The 18,195-nt window shown below is 37.6% G+C and overlaps 1 protein-coding gene across 3 annotated transcripts in view; it reads left to right on the top strand.

Moving 5' to 3' along the window:
- Positions 1 to 18,195, top strand: part of LOC140725550 (major facilitator superfamily domain-containing protein 8-like) — an 86,807-nt gene that overhangs the window by 1,927 nt on the left and 66,685 nt on the right. For 2 of the 3 annotated variants that reach the window (XM_073041155.1, XM_073041157.1), the window contains exons 2-4: positions 9,943 to 10,128; positions 10,842 to 10,904; positions 14,683 to 14,802. In XM_073041155.1, the coding sequence (XP_072897256.1) occupies positions 9,943 to 10,128; positions 10,842 to 10,904; positions 14,683 to 14,802 (369 nt within the window). The remainder of the gene's footprint in view (positions 1 to 9,942; positions 10,129 to 10,841; positions 10,905 to 14,682; positions 14,803 to 18,195) is intronic. The other variant, XM_073041156.1, reaches the window with a different exon arrangement.

Below are 18,195 nucleotides of genomic sequence, written 5' to 3'. Positions count from 1 at the left end.
GTAGGCAGTGAATCTGATATTTCATAATTATTCTGTTCTTTAGTCTGAAATTTTATAAATCCAGAATAAAGATCGAGGAAATTGGGTAGAAAGTGTGATGTATGCAATTACATTTCTGCTTTTTATGTCTGTCAATTGCTGGCTTATTTAAGGCTCTATTCCTAATCAGCCATTTTACAGGTTCAAAGTGCAAAGTATGTTTGCTATATACAATCTTGAGATTCGTCGTCTTACAGGCAGCCACAAAACAAAGAAACTAATTTAAAATGGAAGGCTGTCAAATACCCAAAGTATCAAAGACAAGAACAAATCATACAAGCAATAAAAAGTAAACAAATAACATTGAGAACTAAAGTGTATGAAAGTCAATTGAAAATAGGTACAAAATTAAGCTCACTACTATTAATAAAGTACAAAGCAAAAACTTGCCTGTCTCCTGTTCAGATGTCCAGTTTTCTTGCATGCAGGACAACTCATTGTTAGTGGTTTTGCAAACATACTTCTTTCTGTGATATCCTGTTTATACAGCAGCGCGACACTAAGTGTAGTTGTTAGGAAATGCCACTTTGGTTAGCCGTGCTTCCCTGAACACTGAAGCTTCCCTTAGGGGCGTGCTGTGTATCTGCCAGACGAAGGTCTCCTTATCCAGTAACCTTTATTCTTGCTTTCTCTGGTTGTATTTGTGTTTTTTGCAGATTAAAGATGTTTTAATATTTTAAAAAAACTATTAATAAAGTACAAAGCAATAATTTTAGGCCCTGGTATTACAAGTAGTTAATAATATACAAATCTGTTCTAATTTTTATTTCTTTGATTGTATTTTTGCACTGCATTTAAAAAGTAAGATATTTCTTATTTAGTGGTCATAGTATCACTTGGCTAATGTGCATGAAGAAGGATTTAAACTTTATTTTTTATACTTGAAGAATATGCATCTGTTGTGATTTTTTTGGCACACATGTCAGATTATGAATGCTAGTTTCTGCTTTACTTGCATCTTTGCATTCCTGATATGCTAATAATGTCAAGAAACAACTTAAGTATAAATATGTACATATTTAAAAACTGGATGCATTTCTACTGTAATTTTCCAATTAAGTAGGAAAAAGTCCTACTGTAGGAGAAGTAGGAAGATTAAGATTTAGATTTTTTTAATGTGAAGGTGACAAGTGATTTTTTTTGACAAATTCATTAAAAATTTTGGGAAGGATGTATCAGACCATTTAGGCAGAAGATAGGTTGTTAACTTCACCCCTTCCTTTCGCTTTCTCATTTGACCATTTGATATATGATGGATTTTCTAATGTTGATGGGCTTTTAGTGCAATGCCAAGTGGACATTCTTCAAGTATCAAATATTAAGTGTTGGTTATTTGATTGCTGAAATTGGTGTTGACTTCTCAGATCCACTGCTTATCACTGCAAGGTGTCAGGCCTTGAATGTATACCTGATAGGGCACTGAAAACCTGTGCCAACCAAGTGGAGGGAGTGTTCAAGGACTTCAGTCTGTCACTGCAGCATTCAGAAGTTTCCAGCTGGTTCAAAAGGGCAACAATCATACCAGTCCAAGAAGCACAGGGTGAGCTGCCTCAATGACTATCACCCAGTTGCACTATCATCTATGGTGATGAAATACTTAGAGTGGTTGGTCATTGCCAGAGTGAACTCATGCCTAAGGAAGGACCTGGGCATGTTGCAATTTGCCCATTTCCACAATAGGTGTACAGTGGATGCACTCTTACTGGCTTTCTACGCAGCCTTGGATCACCTGGATAATAGGGGTACATACTTCACACTGCTTTTATTGATTACAGCTCAGTATTCAACACCCCCCCCCCCACCCCCAGTACTAATCAACAAGCTCCAAAACCTGGGCCTCTGTACCTCCCTCTGCAACCAAATCCTTCACTCCCTAAGCGGGAGACCACAGTCAGTGCAGATTAGAAATAGCTTCTCCTCGTTGACAATCAACACCCATAGCCCTCTGCTTTACTCTCTCTACATCCAGGATTATGTTACTCGGCACAACTTGAATGCCATCTCTAAATTTCCCAATGACACAACTATTGTTGGCAGAATTTCAGATGGTGATGAGGAGGCATAGAGAAGTGAGATCAGCTGGTTGAGTGGTATCATAACAGCAACCTTGCACTTAACATTAGGGAATTGATTGTGAACTTCAGAAAATGGAAGCCGAGGGAACATACATCAGTCCTCATCGACGATCAGCAGTGGAAAGGGAGACCAGTTTCAAGTTGCTGGGTGTCAATATCTCTGAGAATTTATCCAGAGACCAACATAATGATGCAATTATAAAGGAGGCATGCCAGCAGCTATATTTCATTAGGAATTTGAGGAGACTTGTACAGGTATATTGTGTAGAGTATTCTAACTGGTTGCATCATTGTTTTGTTTAGAGGGGTGACTCCACAGGATTGGAAAAAGCTTCAGAAAGTTGTAAGCTCAGCCAGCTCCATCATAGGCACTACCTCTGCAGAGTCAAGGACACTTTTAAAAGGCAATACCTCAAAAAGGTGGCATTTATCATTAAAGACTCCTATCACTCAGGATATACCTTCTCATTCTCATCAAAGAGGAGGGTCAGATGCCTGAAGACACAAACTCAACAGTTTCTTACCCTCCTCCATCAGATTTCTGAATGGACAATGAACCCATGTATACGACACTTTTTTTAACCTTTTTTTGCTCTCTTTTTGCATTACTTGTTTGACTTTTAATATATATTTCTTATTGTAATTTTTTTTGTTATGTATTGTAATGTACTGCTGCTGCAAAACAACAAAATTTCAATGTATGCCAGTAATATTAAACCTCGTGCCATTCTTGCCTTCATTAGTTGAGGCATTGGGTTTAAGAGCAAAAGTTTTGTTGCAACTTTATAAAAGTCTGGTTAGGCTGCATCAGGGGTATTTCATTCAGTTCTGGTTGTCTGAGACCACCTGATGTCGAGGCTTTAGAGAGGGATAGAAGAGGTTTACCTGGACTTTGCTGGATTAGAAGGCATGTTCTGTAAGCAGAGGTTAGACCAACTTTGATTATTCTCTTGTTCTCTTCTTCCCCAACCCTGACCTATAGAAATGTGCAGCCTAGAATTGGCAAAGACATTAATTTGACAGCACCATGCACAATACTATGGGATTTAATTCAGGTAGTGGGAGGAATTTGATAGGGATTTCTGCCATGGTTTTCAAGGGATATTGGAAACTTGGTTCGGAAAAAAAGAGAGATCTACAATAAATATAGGCAGCATGGAGTAAATGAGGTGCTCGAGGAATATAAAGAATGTAAAAAGAATCTTAAGAAAGAAATTAGAAAAGCTAAAAGAAGATACAAGGTTGCTTTGGCAAGTAAATTGAAAATAAATCCAAAGGGTTTCTACAGTTATATTAATAGCAAAAGGATAGTGAGGGATAAAATTGGTCCCTTAGAGAATCAGAGTGGACAGCTATGTGTGGAGCCAAAAGAGGTGGGGGAGATTTTGAACAATTTCTTTTCTTCGGTATTCACTAAGGAGAAGGATATTGAATTGTGTAAGGTTAGGGAAACAAGTAGGGAAGTTATGGAAACTATGACGATTAAAGAGGAGCTTTTAAGGAATATAAAAGTGGGTAAATCTCTGGGTCCTGATAGGATATTCCTTAGGACCTTGAGGGAAGTTAGTGTAGAAATAGCAGGGGCTCTGACAGAAATAGTTCAAATGTCATTAGAAACGGGGATGGTGCCGGAGGAGTGGCGTATTGCTCATGTGGTTCCATTGTTTAAAAAGGGTTCTAAGAGTAAACCTAGAAATTATTGTCCTGTAAGTTTGACATCAGTGGTGGGTAAATTAATGGAAAGTATTTTTAGAGATGGTATATATAATTATCTGGATAGACAGGGTCTGATTAAGAACAGTCAACATGGATTTGTCCATGGAAGGTCATGTTTGACAAATCTTATTGAATTTTTTGAAGAGGTTACTGGGAAAGTTGATGAGGGTAAAGCAGTGGATGTCTATATGGACTTCAGTAAGGCCTTTGACAAGGTTCCACACAGAAGGTTAGTTAGGAAGGTTCAATCTTTAGGTGTTAATATTGAAGTAGTAAAATGGATTCAACAGTGGCTGGATGGGAGCTACCAGAGAGTAGTGGTCGATAACTGTTTGTCTGGTTGGAGGCCGGTGATTAGTGGTGTGCCTCAGGGATCTGTACTGGGTCCAATGTTGTTTGTCATATACATTAATGATCTGGATGATGGGGTGATAAATCGGATTAGTAAGTATGCAGATGATACTAAGATAGGTGGAGTTGTGGATAATGAAGTAGGTTTTCAAAGCTTGCAGAGAGATTTAGACCAGTTAGAAGAGTGGGCTGAATGATGGCAGAGGGAGTTTAATGCTGATAAGTGTGAGGAGCTACATTTTGGTAGGACTAATCAAAATAGGACATACATGGTAAATGGTAGGGCATTGAAGAATGCAGTAGAACAGAGTGATCTAGGAATAATGGTGCACAGTTCCCTGAAGGTGGAATCTCATGTGGATAGGGTGGTGAAGAAAGCTTTTGGTATGTTGGCCTTTATAAATCAGAGCATTGGGTATAGGAGTTGGGACGTAATGTTAAAATTGTACAAGGCATTGGGAAGGCCAAATTTGGAGTATTGTGTACAGTTCTGGTCACGGAATTATAGGAAAGGTGTCAACAAAATAGAGAGTACAGAGAAGATTTACTAGAATGTTACCTGGGTTTCAGCATCTAAGTTACAGGGAAAGGTTGAACAAGTTAGGTCTTTATTATTTGGAGTGTAGAAGGTTGAGGGGGGACTTGATAGAGGTATTTAAAATTATCAGGGGGAATGGATAGAGTTGACATGGATAGGCTTTTTTCCATTGAGAGTAAGGGAGATTCAAACAAGAGGACATGAGTTGAGAGTTAAGAGGCAAAAGTTTAAGGGTAACACGAGGGGGAATTTCTTTACTCAGAGTGGTAGCTGTGTGGAACAAGCTTCCAATGGAAGTGGTAGAGGCAGGTTTGATATTGTCATTTAAAGTAAAATTACACCCCAGGGTGTAGTCCATCTGGTCCAGGTGACTTATCTACCTTCAGACCTTTCAGCTTCCCAAGCACCTTCACCCAAGTAATAGCAACTTCTGTCCCCTGACACTCTCTAATTTCCGGCATACTGTTGGTGTCTCCCACAGTGAATATTGATGCAAAATAATTATTCTGTTTGTCCGTCAATTCCTTCTCCCCTTTACACTCTCTGCAGCATCATTTTCCAGCATACTTATTTTTACTTTCAATGAAGGGTCTTGGTCTGAAACGTTGACAGTACTCTTTTCCTCCATCATTTTGTGTGTGTTGCTTGGCTTTCTAGCATCTGCAGATTTTTCCCTTGTTTGTGATTGATCTACTCTCACCTCTGTTTTACTCTTTATATATCTGAAAAATATTTGGTATCGTCTTTGATATTGTTGGCAAGCTTCCCTTCTTATTTCATCCACCCCCCCCCCCCCGGGCTTCTTTAGTTACCTTTTGTTTATTTTTTAGTGGTTTTCCAATCCTGAAAAAGCTATCATTCTTCACCTCCAGTGCTTTAGTAATGAACAGTGTGAAAATATAAGTACTTTCAATAAGCCAAAATGTGATAGTTTTGCCATCCCTTCTCTAGTTACCTCATTCTTTTGTTTAGTTTTCTTTTACATTGAAGAAACTGACTTCTCCTTTCACCCTGAAGAAGGGTCTCAGCCCAAGATGTCTGCTGTTTATTCATTTCCATAGATGCTGCCTGACCTGCTGTGTTCCTCCAGCATTTTGTGTGTGTTACTGTCTTTTAAACCCCCCCCCCCACATATTTGTAGCTTTTTTTTCTCTAAAATCATTTTTTCCTTGTTTTCCTAGAGAGCCTGGGAAAATGTGTGCACTTTAGTGAGGTGCTCAAATATGAAATGGTGGTATAATGATGTATGCCATTCATGTACTTTTACATTTAACCCATAGTGAATATAACCCTTAAAGAATGCTGAATCAAACAATATGTTCACAATATTGCTCATATTATTGAAGCATTAAATACACGTCACTCATATATACATACACACAATGTATCTATGTACAGGAACAAATTCATCTCAGCACTGGTAAAGAAAAAAATGAGGGAACTGGAATTTCTTCTGCACGTTCCAGTCATTTTGGTTTGCTATGTAGATGTTGGATCATCTCTGCTATAACATGACAATTGATTTGCATAAGGGAGAATATGTCAAGAGGAGTGTTCTCTTCTGTATTTTTTTCAGTTATTTCCTTTTCCATCTGTAAACAGGACAGTCTATCATCACTTCCATGATTAGCTGTCCTCTTGAATTTCATCTTGTAATTGTGTCCTTCCAAGAACCACTACCCACATCTGCATTCGTGAAGCTACTGTTAGTGGAATCCCCTTCTGGGGATTGAAAATGGATACTAGTGGTTGATAATCAGTGATGAGAGCAAAATCTCTCCCATGTAAGTACTAGTTGAAACATTTTACACCTCAAACCAGACTTGAAGCCTCTCTGTCAATGTGTCCGTACTTTTTCTCTGCAGCGGTAAGGGAACATGATGCAAAGGCTATTGGGTGTTCACTTCCATCACTCATAACATAACTATGAGGCATCACAGGCGAAGTTCACATAAATCCACTTCCTTTACCTTCTGGAAAGCCACCTCACACTGCTTTGTCCATTGCCATTTTTTCCTGTAGTAATGAGTTCGGGGATGGGGCGCAATCGCCAGGTTTGGCAAGAATTTGTTAGAGTAATTGACAAATTTTAAAATGGGCTACAGCTGTGACATGCCTTTTTGGCCTTGGCCATTGCTACTTGAATTTTCCCAGCACACTTGTGTAATGCTTGTGCTTCAATGGTAAGTGATGTAGGTAAGAGATGTAAGTAAGTGATTTGTTTAAGGAATTTACACTTGTTGCATCATGCTTTGAGCCCATAATCTAATCTTTTTAACTCTGTCATGAGATTTTGGAGATGCTCTTTGTCACCTTCACCAGTAACAATTGTGTCATCCAGGTAACACTGATTGTCTAGGCAACCTTGTAGTATCTGGTCCATAGCTTTTTACCAGAGTGCAGGTGCAGATACTACTCCAAAAATAAGCCTATTATAGCAATAAAGCGCTTTGTGAGTGTTTATGGTGAGAAATACTTTAGACTTTTCCAACTCCATCTGTAATTAGGCCTCACCTAAGTCCATTTTGTTGAAGGGTTTCCCTCCTGGAAGGTTTGCAAAGATGTCCTCTATCCTGGGCAAAAGATATTGATTTACTGTCAATTCTGGGTTAATGGTGGCATTAAAGTCACCACAGACCCTGACAAACCCATTCTTCTTGGCTACTGGAACCATTGGTTTTGCCCTCGGGCTCCACTCAACATGAGAAAGAATTCATTTAGCCTCCATGCCATTGAGCTCACTGGCTGCTTTATCACAGATGCTACAAGGAACCTGATGGGGAAACTTGGATGTGATATTTTCATTTAAAACAATTTTACCCTTGACATGTTTAAGTTTTCCAGTGCCAACCCTGAACTTTGTGGCATAGAATGTAGAAATCTACAGCACATTACAGGCCCTTTGGCCCACAATGTTGTGCCAACTATGTGACCTACTCTAGAAGGTGCCTAGAATTACCCTACTGCATAGCCTTCTATTTTTCTAAGCTCCATGTACATTTTGTACCTATGTAAGAGTCTCTTAAAAGACCCTATTGTATCCACCTCCACCATCATCACTGGTGGTACATTCCACACACTCTCCTTGTGGAAAAACTTACCCCTGACATTCCCTTTGCACCGTCTTCCAAGCACCTTAAAACTAAGACCCTCATGTTAGCCATTTCATCCCCAGGAAAAAGCTTCTGGATTCATCCAGTACCTTTCTTAATTTGCGTTCTTTTGACTCTGTTGCAAGGGTTGTGGCATGTAAATGGTGGAAAAATCTCCAAACAAGTTGTAATTGTCTTGGCCACTCATAAACCTACAATGCTGGCTCTCCTGTTTTTACTACATGCGGGACCAATGTGGTTTGTTGGTTGTTATATTTCACTGTTAGGAATGCCATTCCCACAGGAGTTTTTTTTTCTCCAGTATGATTTCCTAGTTGGATATCTGTAGGCTTCAGTTTGGAATCTTAGAAATGCCTTTCAAACTCATTTTGTAGAATGACTGAAACAGCTGAGCCAGAGTCCAATTTCATTCTAATTAATTTGCCGTTAACTTCTGGCATAAGCTATATTGCTTATCTGTTGTGGTTTCACATTTTAAATTTCAATGCTATGCAGTCCTGTGTCACTCTCAGTACTAACAGATTTTTATCAACAGCATATAGATTAGTGTTCTCTTTGAAACTTCAACTTGACGTTAGTAATTCATCTTTTAAAATTTTTATTTTCCTTGTGTAGTCTATTAAGAGCTTGACATGCTCTTTGTATGTTGCATTTTCTGCAAGTTTCACCTTTATATCTGCATCGGTCTAGCATTTACATCACAATGGTAACACAATTTGTTTGGCCAGGCAGATTTCTGTTTTGAAGTTGGAATTTTATTCATCTTTTGATCTTTCATTCACTTCATTCTTTTGTTCACTTTCGCTCACAAAAATATTCCGTACACTTGCATTCTTGACTGCACCTCTGGCTGTGTTTCCATGGATACACCCATTTCAGTTCTTTTTACATGTGAGTTGTTTTTCAGTTAGAAGACATTATTGAATATTTACTTTGTGGAATCTTGTAAGAAAGCAATATCTCAGTGCATCACTAAGCCCATCACTGAATTGATAGTGCTCAGACAAGCTCTTCAATTCGATCACATATGCTGAAATGGACTCCCTGTCCTTTTGATTCCATTTATGAAACCAAAAGCTTTCTGCAGTCAATATTTATTTCAGTTCTACATGTTCCTGCAAAACTCAGTTCGGGTGGTTTGGTTGGAGCAGTCAAACTTTTAAGCAAGTTGTATGTTCTTCCACCTATTTGTTGGTTACTTTCATTTGCTTCAAAATATTGCTTAATTTGCTTAACCCAGGACTGCATAAAGTGTACAAAACAGTGCAGGGATTACAATGAAAAAAAAATTGTGTACTATGAACCACCCAGTTATCTTTTGTGCAATTTTTATAAAATTGATTATTATCACCAGGTACTCATTGTTGAACTTGGTTCATTTTCTACCTTTTTAAAAAAAAATTCAAACATCTTTCTCCCCTTCCAAAGAATAAAAGCATGCTGCGCTTTTTTAAAAACTGTAATGTCCTTCTCTCCATTCGCGAAGAAAAAAAAGTGCTGTGCTTCAATAGTTAGGTAGTTGTGTCAGGTTAATTTTAAAATTTATTTGTCACCACTATTATGTTTTGTACTCCAGAAACTTTTCAAAAGAAAAACTTGGAAGCCTGGGAGGACATGTAGGTTTAGTTTTACTTGCCTGTGGTGCTCGAATATGAATTGGTGGCATAATGACATATGCCATTCATGTACATTTGCATATAATCTGTACTGAATTGTGGAAACAGCAAAGAATAATTAAACAATGTATTCACAATATTACTCAAATATTACTGAATTACTAAATGCTTAACATTCCTGTTTTTCTGTTGCTCTTTATTTTTGTATAGGAAATTCACAAGTTTGCATGTGTGTAATTTGGTAGCTAAAGAAATTACATTGAATACAAAATTACTGTCTAAAGGACCAGTTTTAACTTATGATTTACTTGAAACAATTACGCTTTACTATTCAAATATTGTAATTGTACTCATTCAAACAGTAGATGAGCCACACCAATATATATAATTTGATGCTGCTCAATGTAGATTACTGTTGCAAAAAAAAAGTAACACGTATTGAATGTCATTGTCCAGTTTGCAGTCTAAAACTCTTCTGTAAACTGTCGTTTCAGCGGTAATACTTCCAACCATCTGGGCATATCTTCAGACACTTCAGGCTGAACCTTACTTTCTGGGTTTGGGATTATCCGCATTCAGTTTTAGTGGTTTAATTGCCAACCCCATTCTTGGTCATTTATCAGACAGATCACGAAGGACTAAAGCAATCATATTATTTGCTAATTTATTTGAAATTGCAGGTATGTCATATTTGTGTACTTTATTTGACATTTTAATACACATCAAAAGCAGTGGTGTCTGATCAAAAGAGAACACGGTGGAAAGACCAATGATGTAGTGTTAACATTGTTATATATTAAGCATTTTACCAATATTATAAATATTGTTTTAAGAATGTTTCCTCTTGTGTCATCTGTTCCCAGTTTGTGCAATGATAACTCACAGAACAAACATTTAATTGAAAATCCTGAGGCAGGTGAAATACTTTACTGTATAAGCATGTAGGATTGTTTTGGAACATGAGAGATGAGGTAAATCCAGAAATGAAATCATTTATGATACAATAAGACTCGGCTTTTAAAATCAAAATACCCCTTGATAGGTGAAAATCTACCTAATCAAACACTTGTTGGAGGCCCACTTGTCCATTAAATTAATTTTCATTAAGAATTAATAATATAGGGTCGCTGGTTATTTAGTGGTTGAAGGAAAATTATTTGTTAACATTTTAATTGATATATTAATAAGAATATGGCCCAGCTCTGTCCTCTTAAACAATAATAATACTGACAAAGAATCCCATTCACAACTGATTTTGTTGTACTTTTTATTGCTCTGCAAACCTCAGATTTTATTATTTATACAAACCTTTTTGATGCAAAGAAATATGATTCAGATGTAATGTATCGATGGATTGAATTTTGTGAATTAATACCACAACTTTGATTTTTAGGCAATTTTATGTACTTCATTGGATATTCAAAATGGTTACTACTTGGCAGTCGGCTTGTTGCAGGTAAGGTCAAGTTAAACGGTGTGTTATTGTTGAGGAAGTCTGTCATTGTTCATCTACCCCTACTAGAGGTTTTATTCATATAATCATTCTTATCCAATGATTCGACAACTTTATAGTTACAATTACATTGCAAGATTTCAAAAATCTGTTAAGTTATTTGAAATATTTTTGTGTTTTCACCCATTTTGTTTTAAAAATGACGGTTGAAGATGGTGGTTTAAAGGCAGTTAGGAACTGACGGTAATTGCTGGCCTTGTCAGCACAGCAATACCTATAAAAAGTACTTACCCCTCCCCCCCCCACCTTGGAAGTTTTCATGTGTTATTGTTTTACACCATTGAATCACAGTGATTTGATTTGACTTTTTTGACACTGATTAACAGAGAAAGACTCGTGTCAAAATGAAAACAGATCTCTACAAAGTGATCTGAAATAATTACAGATAATTGATTGTGTAAGCAATCAAAAATAATTTATTGCATAAGCATTAAAATGACACACTAAAAATGACCCCTTAAAATGACACACTAAAAATCATCACTGGTGCAGCCAGCTGGTTTTAGAAGTCACTTAATTAGTTAAATGGAGATCTGTTTTTGGCAAGCTGTGTGCAGTCATGGTGCTTCAATTGATTGCAGTAAAAATATGCCTGTATCTGAAAGGTCCAACTGCTGGTGAGTCAGTATCCTGGCAAAAACTATACCATGAAGATAAAAGTACACTCCAAACAACTCCACGAAAAGGTTATTGAAAAGCACAAGTCAGGTGATGGATACAAGAAAATTTCCAAGTCGCTGAATATCCCCTTGAGTGCAGTTAAGTCAATCATCAAGAAATGGAAAGAATATTGACACCGCTCTATATTTGTGTAGAGCAGGCTGTCCTCAGAAACTGAGTGACCATGCAGGAAGGGGAATAGTGAGGGCGTCCATCAAGAGACCTATGACAACTTAGGAGGAGTTACAAGCTTCAGTAGCTGAGCTGGGAGAGAATGCGCATACAACAACTGTTGTCTGGGTGCTTTACCAGTTGCAGATTTATGGGAGAGTGGCAAAGAGAAAGCCAATGTTGGACAAAAAAAAAACTCAATCTTGGCTATAGATTGCCAGAAGACATATGGGAGACTCTGAAGTCAGTTGGAAGAAGTCTGATGTTACCAAAATTGAGCTTTTTGGCCATCAGACCAGACACTGCACATAATCAGAAAAGCACAATCCCTATGGTGAAGCATGATTTTGGCTGTGTGATGCTGTGGCAATGTTTCACTTCAGCAGGCACTGGAAGGCTTGTGAAGGTAGAGGGTAAAATGAATGTAGCAAAATACAGGGAAATGCTGGAGAAAACTGATGCAAGACAACTGCGACTTGGGAGATTTGTTTTCCATCAAGGCAATGACCCCAAACATAAAGCCAAAGCTACACCAGAATGGCTTAAAAACAATGTCAATGTCCTGGAGTGGCCAAGTTAGTGTCCAGACTGCAATCCAATTGAGAATTTGTGGCTGGACCTGAAAAGAGGCAGTTCCCTTGCAATCCCCATGCAACCTGACAGAACTTGAGCAGTTACGTAAAGAAGAATGGGGAAAGATTGCAGTGTCCAGATGTGCAAAGCTGATAGAGACCCATCCACAGAGACTCTAGGCTGTAATTGCTACCAAAGGTGCATCTACTAAATACTGACTTAAAGGGGGTGAATACTTGTGCAATCAATTATGTTTTGTTTTATATCTGTAATTAGTTTAGATCACTTTGTAGAGATCTGTTATCACTTTTGCAGGAAAGTGTCTTTTTCTGGTGATCATTACAAAAAAAGCCAAATTAAATCCACTGTGATTCAATGTTATAAAACAATAAAACATTAAAAACTTCCAAGGGAGCTGAATAATTTTTATTGGCGCTGTATATTCTGAATTAAAAACAAATTTTGAACTGTTGTATTGCAATATCAGTAGTTTAGCGAAAGGGAGGAAGAATGGAATCTACATATAGAATGGAGTATCTAGGAATGGTGAACTAAATTGTATCTTATGCCAAGTTGATTGACAATTTACAGGTAAATATCATTGAAATATACAATGGGTGGTTTGGGCTCCAATCAAAGATAGAGAAGATTGAATGGGAATCTTGCTGAACAGTTCTAGATACTTGAACATATCAAGAAGAATAATATACACTCATGGTAACTTTATTTGCTACCTCTATACCTGCTCATTAATGCAAATACCTAATTAGCCAATCGTGTAGCAGCAACCCAATGCATATATGGAGACACGAGTTGTTCAGACCAAAAATCAGAATGGGGAAGAAATGTGATCTAGGTGACTTGGACAGTGGAATGATTGTTGGTGGCAGATGAGGTAGTTTGAGTATCTTAGAAGCTGCTGACTTGGGAATTTTAATGCACAACAGTCTTGAGAGCAGGGTTTCCCAATCTGAGGTCCACGAACCCCTCGGTTAATGGTAAGGCTACATGGAATAAAACTGGTTGTGAACCCTTGCTTTAGAGTTTACAGAGAGTGCTTGGATAAGCAAAAGACATTCAGTGAGCTGTGGTTACTTGGGTGAAAATGCCTTATTAATTAGTGATTTTTCAGAGGAGAATGGCCAGACTGGTTCAAGTTGACAGGAAAGCAATAGTAACTCAAGTAACCATGCTTTACAACAGTGGTGTGCTGAAGAGAATTTCTAAATGCACAACACATTGAACCTTGCAGTGGATGGACTACAGCAGAAGAATACACTGGGTTCCACTGCTGTACCTAATAAGTGGCCACTGAATGTATGGTTGCAGGATGATGCCTTAGAATAAAAGTAATAAACAGATCTACTTGCAAAGAGTAAATAAGTAGGAATAGACTACATGGTGAAACACTGAAAGCTGACAAGATTTTGAAATGTAAGCGAGAATGTGATTAAATGAATCGAGATTTAAACAGTGAACTTTATATTCATGAACAGCACATTGAAAACAGGTATTTATTCCTCTAAACACATCTGTCTATATATATTTGCAATAATATAGCTCGGAATCAAATCTTTTGTCCTTTCTGGTGGGTGACCTATTCCTTTTTAATGGTATCAGCACCAGACTTCCAGGTGAATGGTCCTAGGTTTGAATCCGGCTGGCTCCTTGCATTCTTTCCATCCATGCTGGTTTGAGCATTAAGCTAGCAACACAGCCTCATCTTTTTTAAAAAAAAACATAGAGAAATGCTAAAGAAACGGCAAGGTTGCCCACCCGATGTGCCACAAGGTGCAGAGAGGAACAACAATCAAATTTATTATCATATTTTATTTCCTATGTGACATATTTGCTGATAAATTGTTCACCTTTCTATTGTCCAAAGTGGAAGAGAATTAGGAATTCTAATATCTGTTGATAAATATTTTTTTAACCTAGGTGTTATTTATTTTTCTGGTGATCTTACTAACTTTAAATATTTGCTAAATATATTCTTTAATTTCTTAGTAAACAAAGAATTATTATCTCATTGCTGAACATCTTCTGTTCAGTAAAGTCTTTACCAACCCACATTTCAACCTTCAGCTCAAGAAGCAAAGAAAAAAAATCTATTTTTGCCTTATCTTTTTGGAAAAATATGTTGTTGAAATATAGTTCACATCAAGCTGTTTTGAAAATGATTAGTTGCCCGAGACAGGAATTATTCATTTTGTTCTCTATGAACTCAACCAATCAAATGCTGAACATTAGATTCTAGTAAATGATGCTGTTCTTGCCCTGATGCTCCCAAGAAAAGGAATAAATTTATTTCTTGCAGGCATTGGGACTGGTGCTGGTGCATGCATTTTTGGATATCTTACTCGTTCCACAACGACAGAGGAACGGGCTACAGTATTTGCAGTTATTATGGCTGCTCGACAGGCTGGGTTATTGATTGGTAAGTAAATATTAATGAATAATATACTCTAGTGCAAAATTATTGCTGCTATCATATCTAGAAATCTGTACTGTAATTCATGAAAGACATTAACAATTGCAGTCATTTCAAAGATAAATACATTCCACCTTTATGGACACTAATTGTGTCATCAGCAGTTGCCATTATCCTAATAAATGTTCAGTTTTCATTTCAACATCACATTAACAGTAAACAATTAAACCCTGCCCTTCCACCATCACCATTGAGCATATTTTTAAACAGTAATTTGATACCCATTCATCTATTTACCAGTTTGACAGTTTTGTGAGCATGAAGTTCTGTAGATGTTGAAAATCCAGCATAATGCATACAAAATGCAGGAGGAACTCAGCAGGTCAGGCAGCATCTATGGAAACAAACAAACAGCTGACGTTTCAGGTCAAGATCCTTCATCAGTTTATTCCTTTCCATTGATGCTGCCTGAACTGCTGAGTTCCTCCTGCATTTTGTAAGTGTTGCTCAACAGGTTTGTTAATTTGCCTTGTTACATTTTAAATGAAATTTCTAATACAGTCCAATGTATTTCCATCTTTCAAACCCCAAACATCCAAAGAATGACAGTTTTATTTTCACATGATCTTTCATTATTTTGCTTTCATCTTGAAATAATTTTCACAGTTCCCCATGCTTCCTGTCCTTTATCAACAGCTGCTAAGTCCTAGTGTATTGAAATCAGACTATTGGCAGGAAATTGACCTATAATCTGATGTTGTAATGTGGCATATTTATTTTGCTGTGTTTTGAAGCATACAATTTTTTTATAATTGCAGAAATATGCATAAGAATATATAATATTCTTTGTCATGAGAACCACTGGTGCTTGTTAACAAAAGTAGCAAATGTAGCAGTTCTAAAATTGCATTTGCCATTTTAAGGATGTAAGAAATAAGCATGAGAACACCACAGAAGTTTGTATAAGACCTGATTCTCACCCCAAGTGCTTCATAACTACCCAGCACCCAAACCATGCATGTGGCTCGTACGTTCCTTGAAAACCATACATATCACAATTTTCTGTAACACAAAGATACATCATCTGCATTTACATCAAGAAACCTGAGTTGAAAAGAGATGAATCTTGTGTTAATTTATTTATCCTTTTTTCCCACAAATTCCATGAAAAAAACATAAACTGAAATTATGGAGTTAAGATTCCTCATTATTCCTGACACCCAGAGAAACTCTAAGGATCAGAAATTAAATAGAGGTCAATACTATCATCCCTTCAAAACTAATTAATAAGCTTCAAGACCTTCGCCTCAATACTGTACTTCCTTGTGCAATTGGGTCTTCAAATTCCTCACTTGCTGACCACAATCAATTTGGATTATTAACAATATCTTCTCCACAATCTGCATCAGCATTGGTACACCATAAGGTTGTGTGGTTAGCCCCTGCTCTACTCACTTTATACTTATGACTGTGAGTAAGCACACCTAAAATGCCTTATTCAAGTTTGCTGATGACACAACTGTTGTTGGCTGAATCAGCATATAGGAGGGAGAGGAAAAATTTGGTCAAGTAGTGCAACAACAACAATCTTGCACTCAATGGCAGCAAGAGCAAAGAGCTAATTATTGACTGCAGGAGAAGGAAACCAGAGTCCACGAGCCAGTCCTTACTTGGGGAATCAGAGGTGGAAAGGGTTAGCAACTTAAAATTCCTCATTGTTACCATTTCAGAGGACCTGTCCTCGGCCCAGCAGGTAAGTGCACTTTCAAAGAAAGCATTGCAACACCTCTACTTGGGAGTTTGCAAAGATTTGGCATGGTATCTATGTAAAACATTGACTGACTGCTATAGATGTGTGGTGGTGCGTATATTGACTTGTTGCATCACAGCCTGGTATGGAAACAGTGACACTCTTGAATGGAATTTCTTACAAAAAGTAATGGATGTTGCTCAGTCCAATAGGGTAAAGCCCTCCCCATCATTGAGCACGTCTACATGGAGCGTTTGTCACAGGAAAACAGCATCCATCATTAGGGACCCCCACCACCCATGTCATTTTCTGTTCTCACTGCTGCCATCAGAAAGAAGGTACAGGAGCCTCAGGACCCATACCACCAGGTTCAGGAACAGTTATTACCATCAGGCTCTTGAACCAGGGAGGATAACTTCACTTTACTCAACTTTACGTACCCATCACTGAACTGCTTGCAACCTATGGACTAATTTTCAAGGACTCTTCCTCATGTTCTTGATATTTATTGCTTAGTTATTTATTTATCATTACTATTTTCTTTTGTATTTGCACTATTTGTCTTTTGCACACTGGTTAATCCACCCTGTTGGTGCAGTCTTTCATTGGTTCAATGGTTCCATTTAATATCAAAGCTCCCAAAGAGACCATGGTCTATGGTCCATCAAAAACCACTGCTCATCTCATTAGTTCAACAACCCACTCTCACTAACAAGAAAGAGAGTCATCACTCCTTCCACAGTGAGAGGGGGATCAACAGCTCACTGTTTTGATGTTACAGTGTGCAGCTTCACTTTTATTTCAAGTTGCTGATTCTCAGGTCAGAGGAACAAACTCTCTCTCAGCATCGAGAGACAGAGCAAGTGTACAGAGGTCTCCAACAACTGCACCCTCTGCCCTGATGTTCTGATCTCCTGCAATGCTTCAATCGGTGACACTGATGAAGAACTGGGTTGTTAACAAAGCCGCAACCTGTAGGCATATGTCTTCCAGGCCCTCCTGGAGATATTGAAAACTTTAGACTGCTTGGTGAGTTCTAAGAGCAGGAACCCACTCCCATGACAAATGGCAGTTTGAGTGCAGCTGTAGATCAAGGACTCCAGTTACCTTAAACAAGAAAGAAAGGCATTAAAGAGAAGAATTGAAACGGTTTCACAGATGAACTTGAAGTCACTCTCTGGTGCTATCTTTCTATTATGGTTATTGAATTTACTGAGTATGCCTGCAAAAAATAAATCTTAGGGTTGTAAATGATGGTGTATGTGTGTGTATGTATGTATATATGTGTGTGTGTGTACATGTGTAAAATATTTTGATAATTTTAGTTTGAGCTTTGACTGTTGATCACCTCCTCACACATGCAGTTCACATGCAGGATGAGAAGCAACCTGTGAAGCAACAATGAAGAAACAGTTGTATTTTTTTGCTGTGTTATTGAAATATTGTAAAGAAATTTGTGAAGGAAATACCAAACTTTATCAAAATAGTGTGTGTAATATTTTATTTATTTTTGCATATTAAAATATAGTTGCATATTACATAAATAATTTAACAATTCCACAATAAAACTGGACTGACATTGTGATGTTACTTTACCTGATTGAAATCATGTTTTAAGTATCCAAATATTTCATGGGGGGGGGGGGTCA

The sequence above is a fragment of the Hemitrygon akajei genome, chromosome 3 (assembly GCF_048418815.1).
Source record: "Hemitrygon akajei chromosome 3, sHemAka1.3, whole genome shotgun sequence".
NCBI lineage: Eukaryota > Metazoa > Chordata > Chondrichthyes > Myliobatiformes > Dasyatidae > Hemitrygon > Hemitrygon akajei.
Note: the sequence above shows the minus strand (reverse complement) of the source record. Positions and strands in the feature narration are given on the sequence as shown.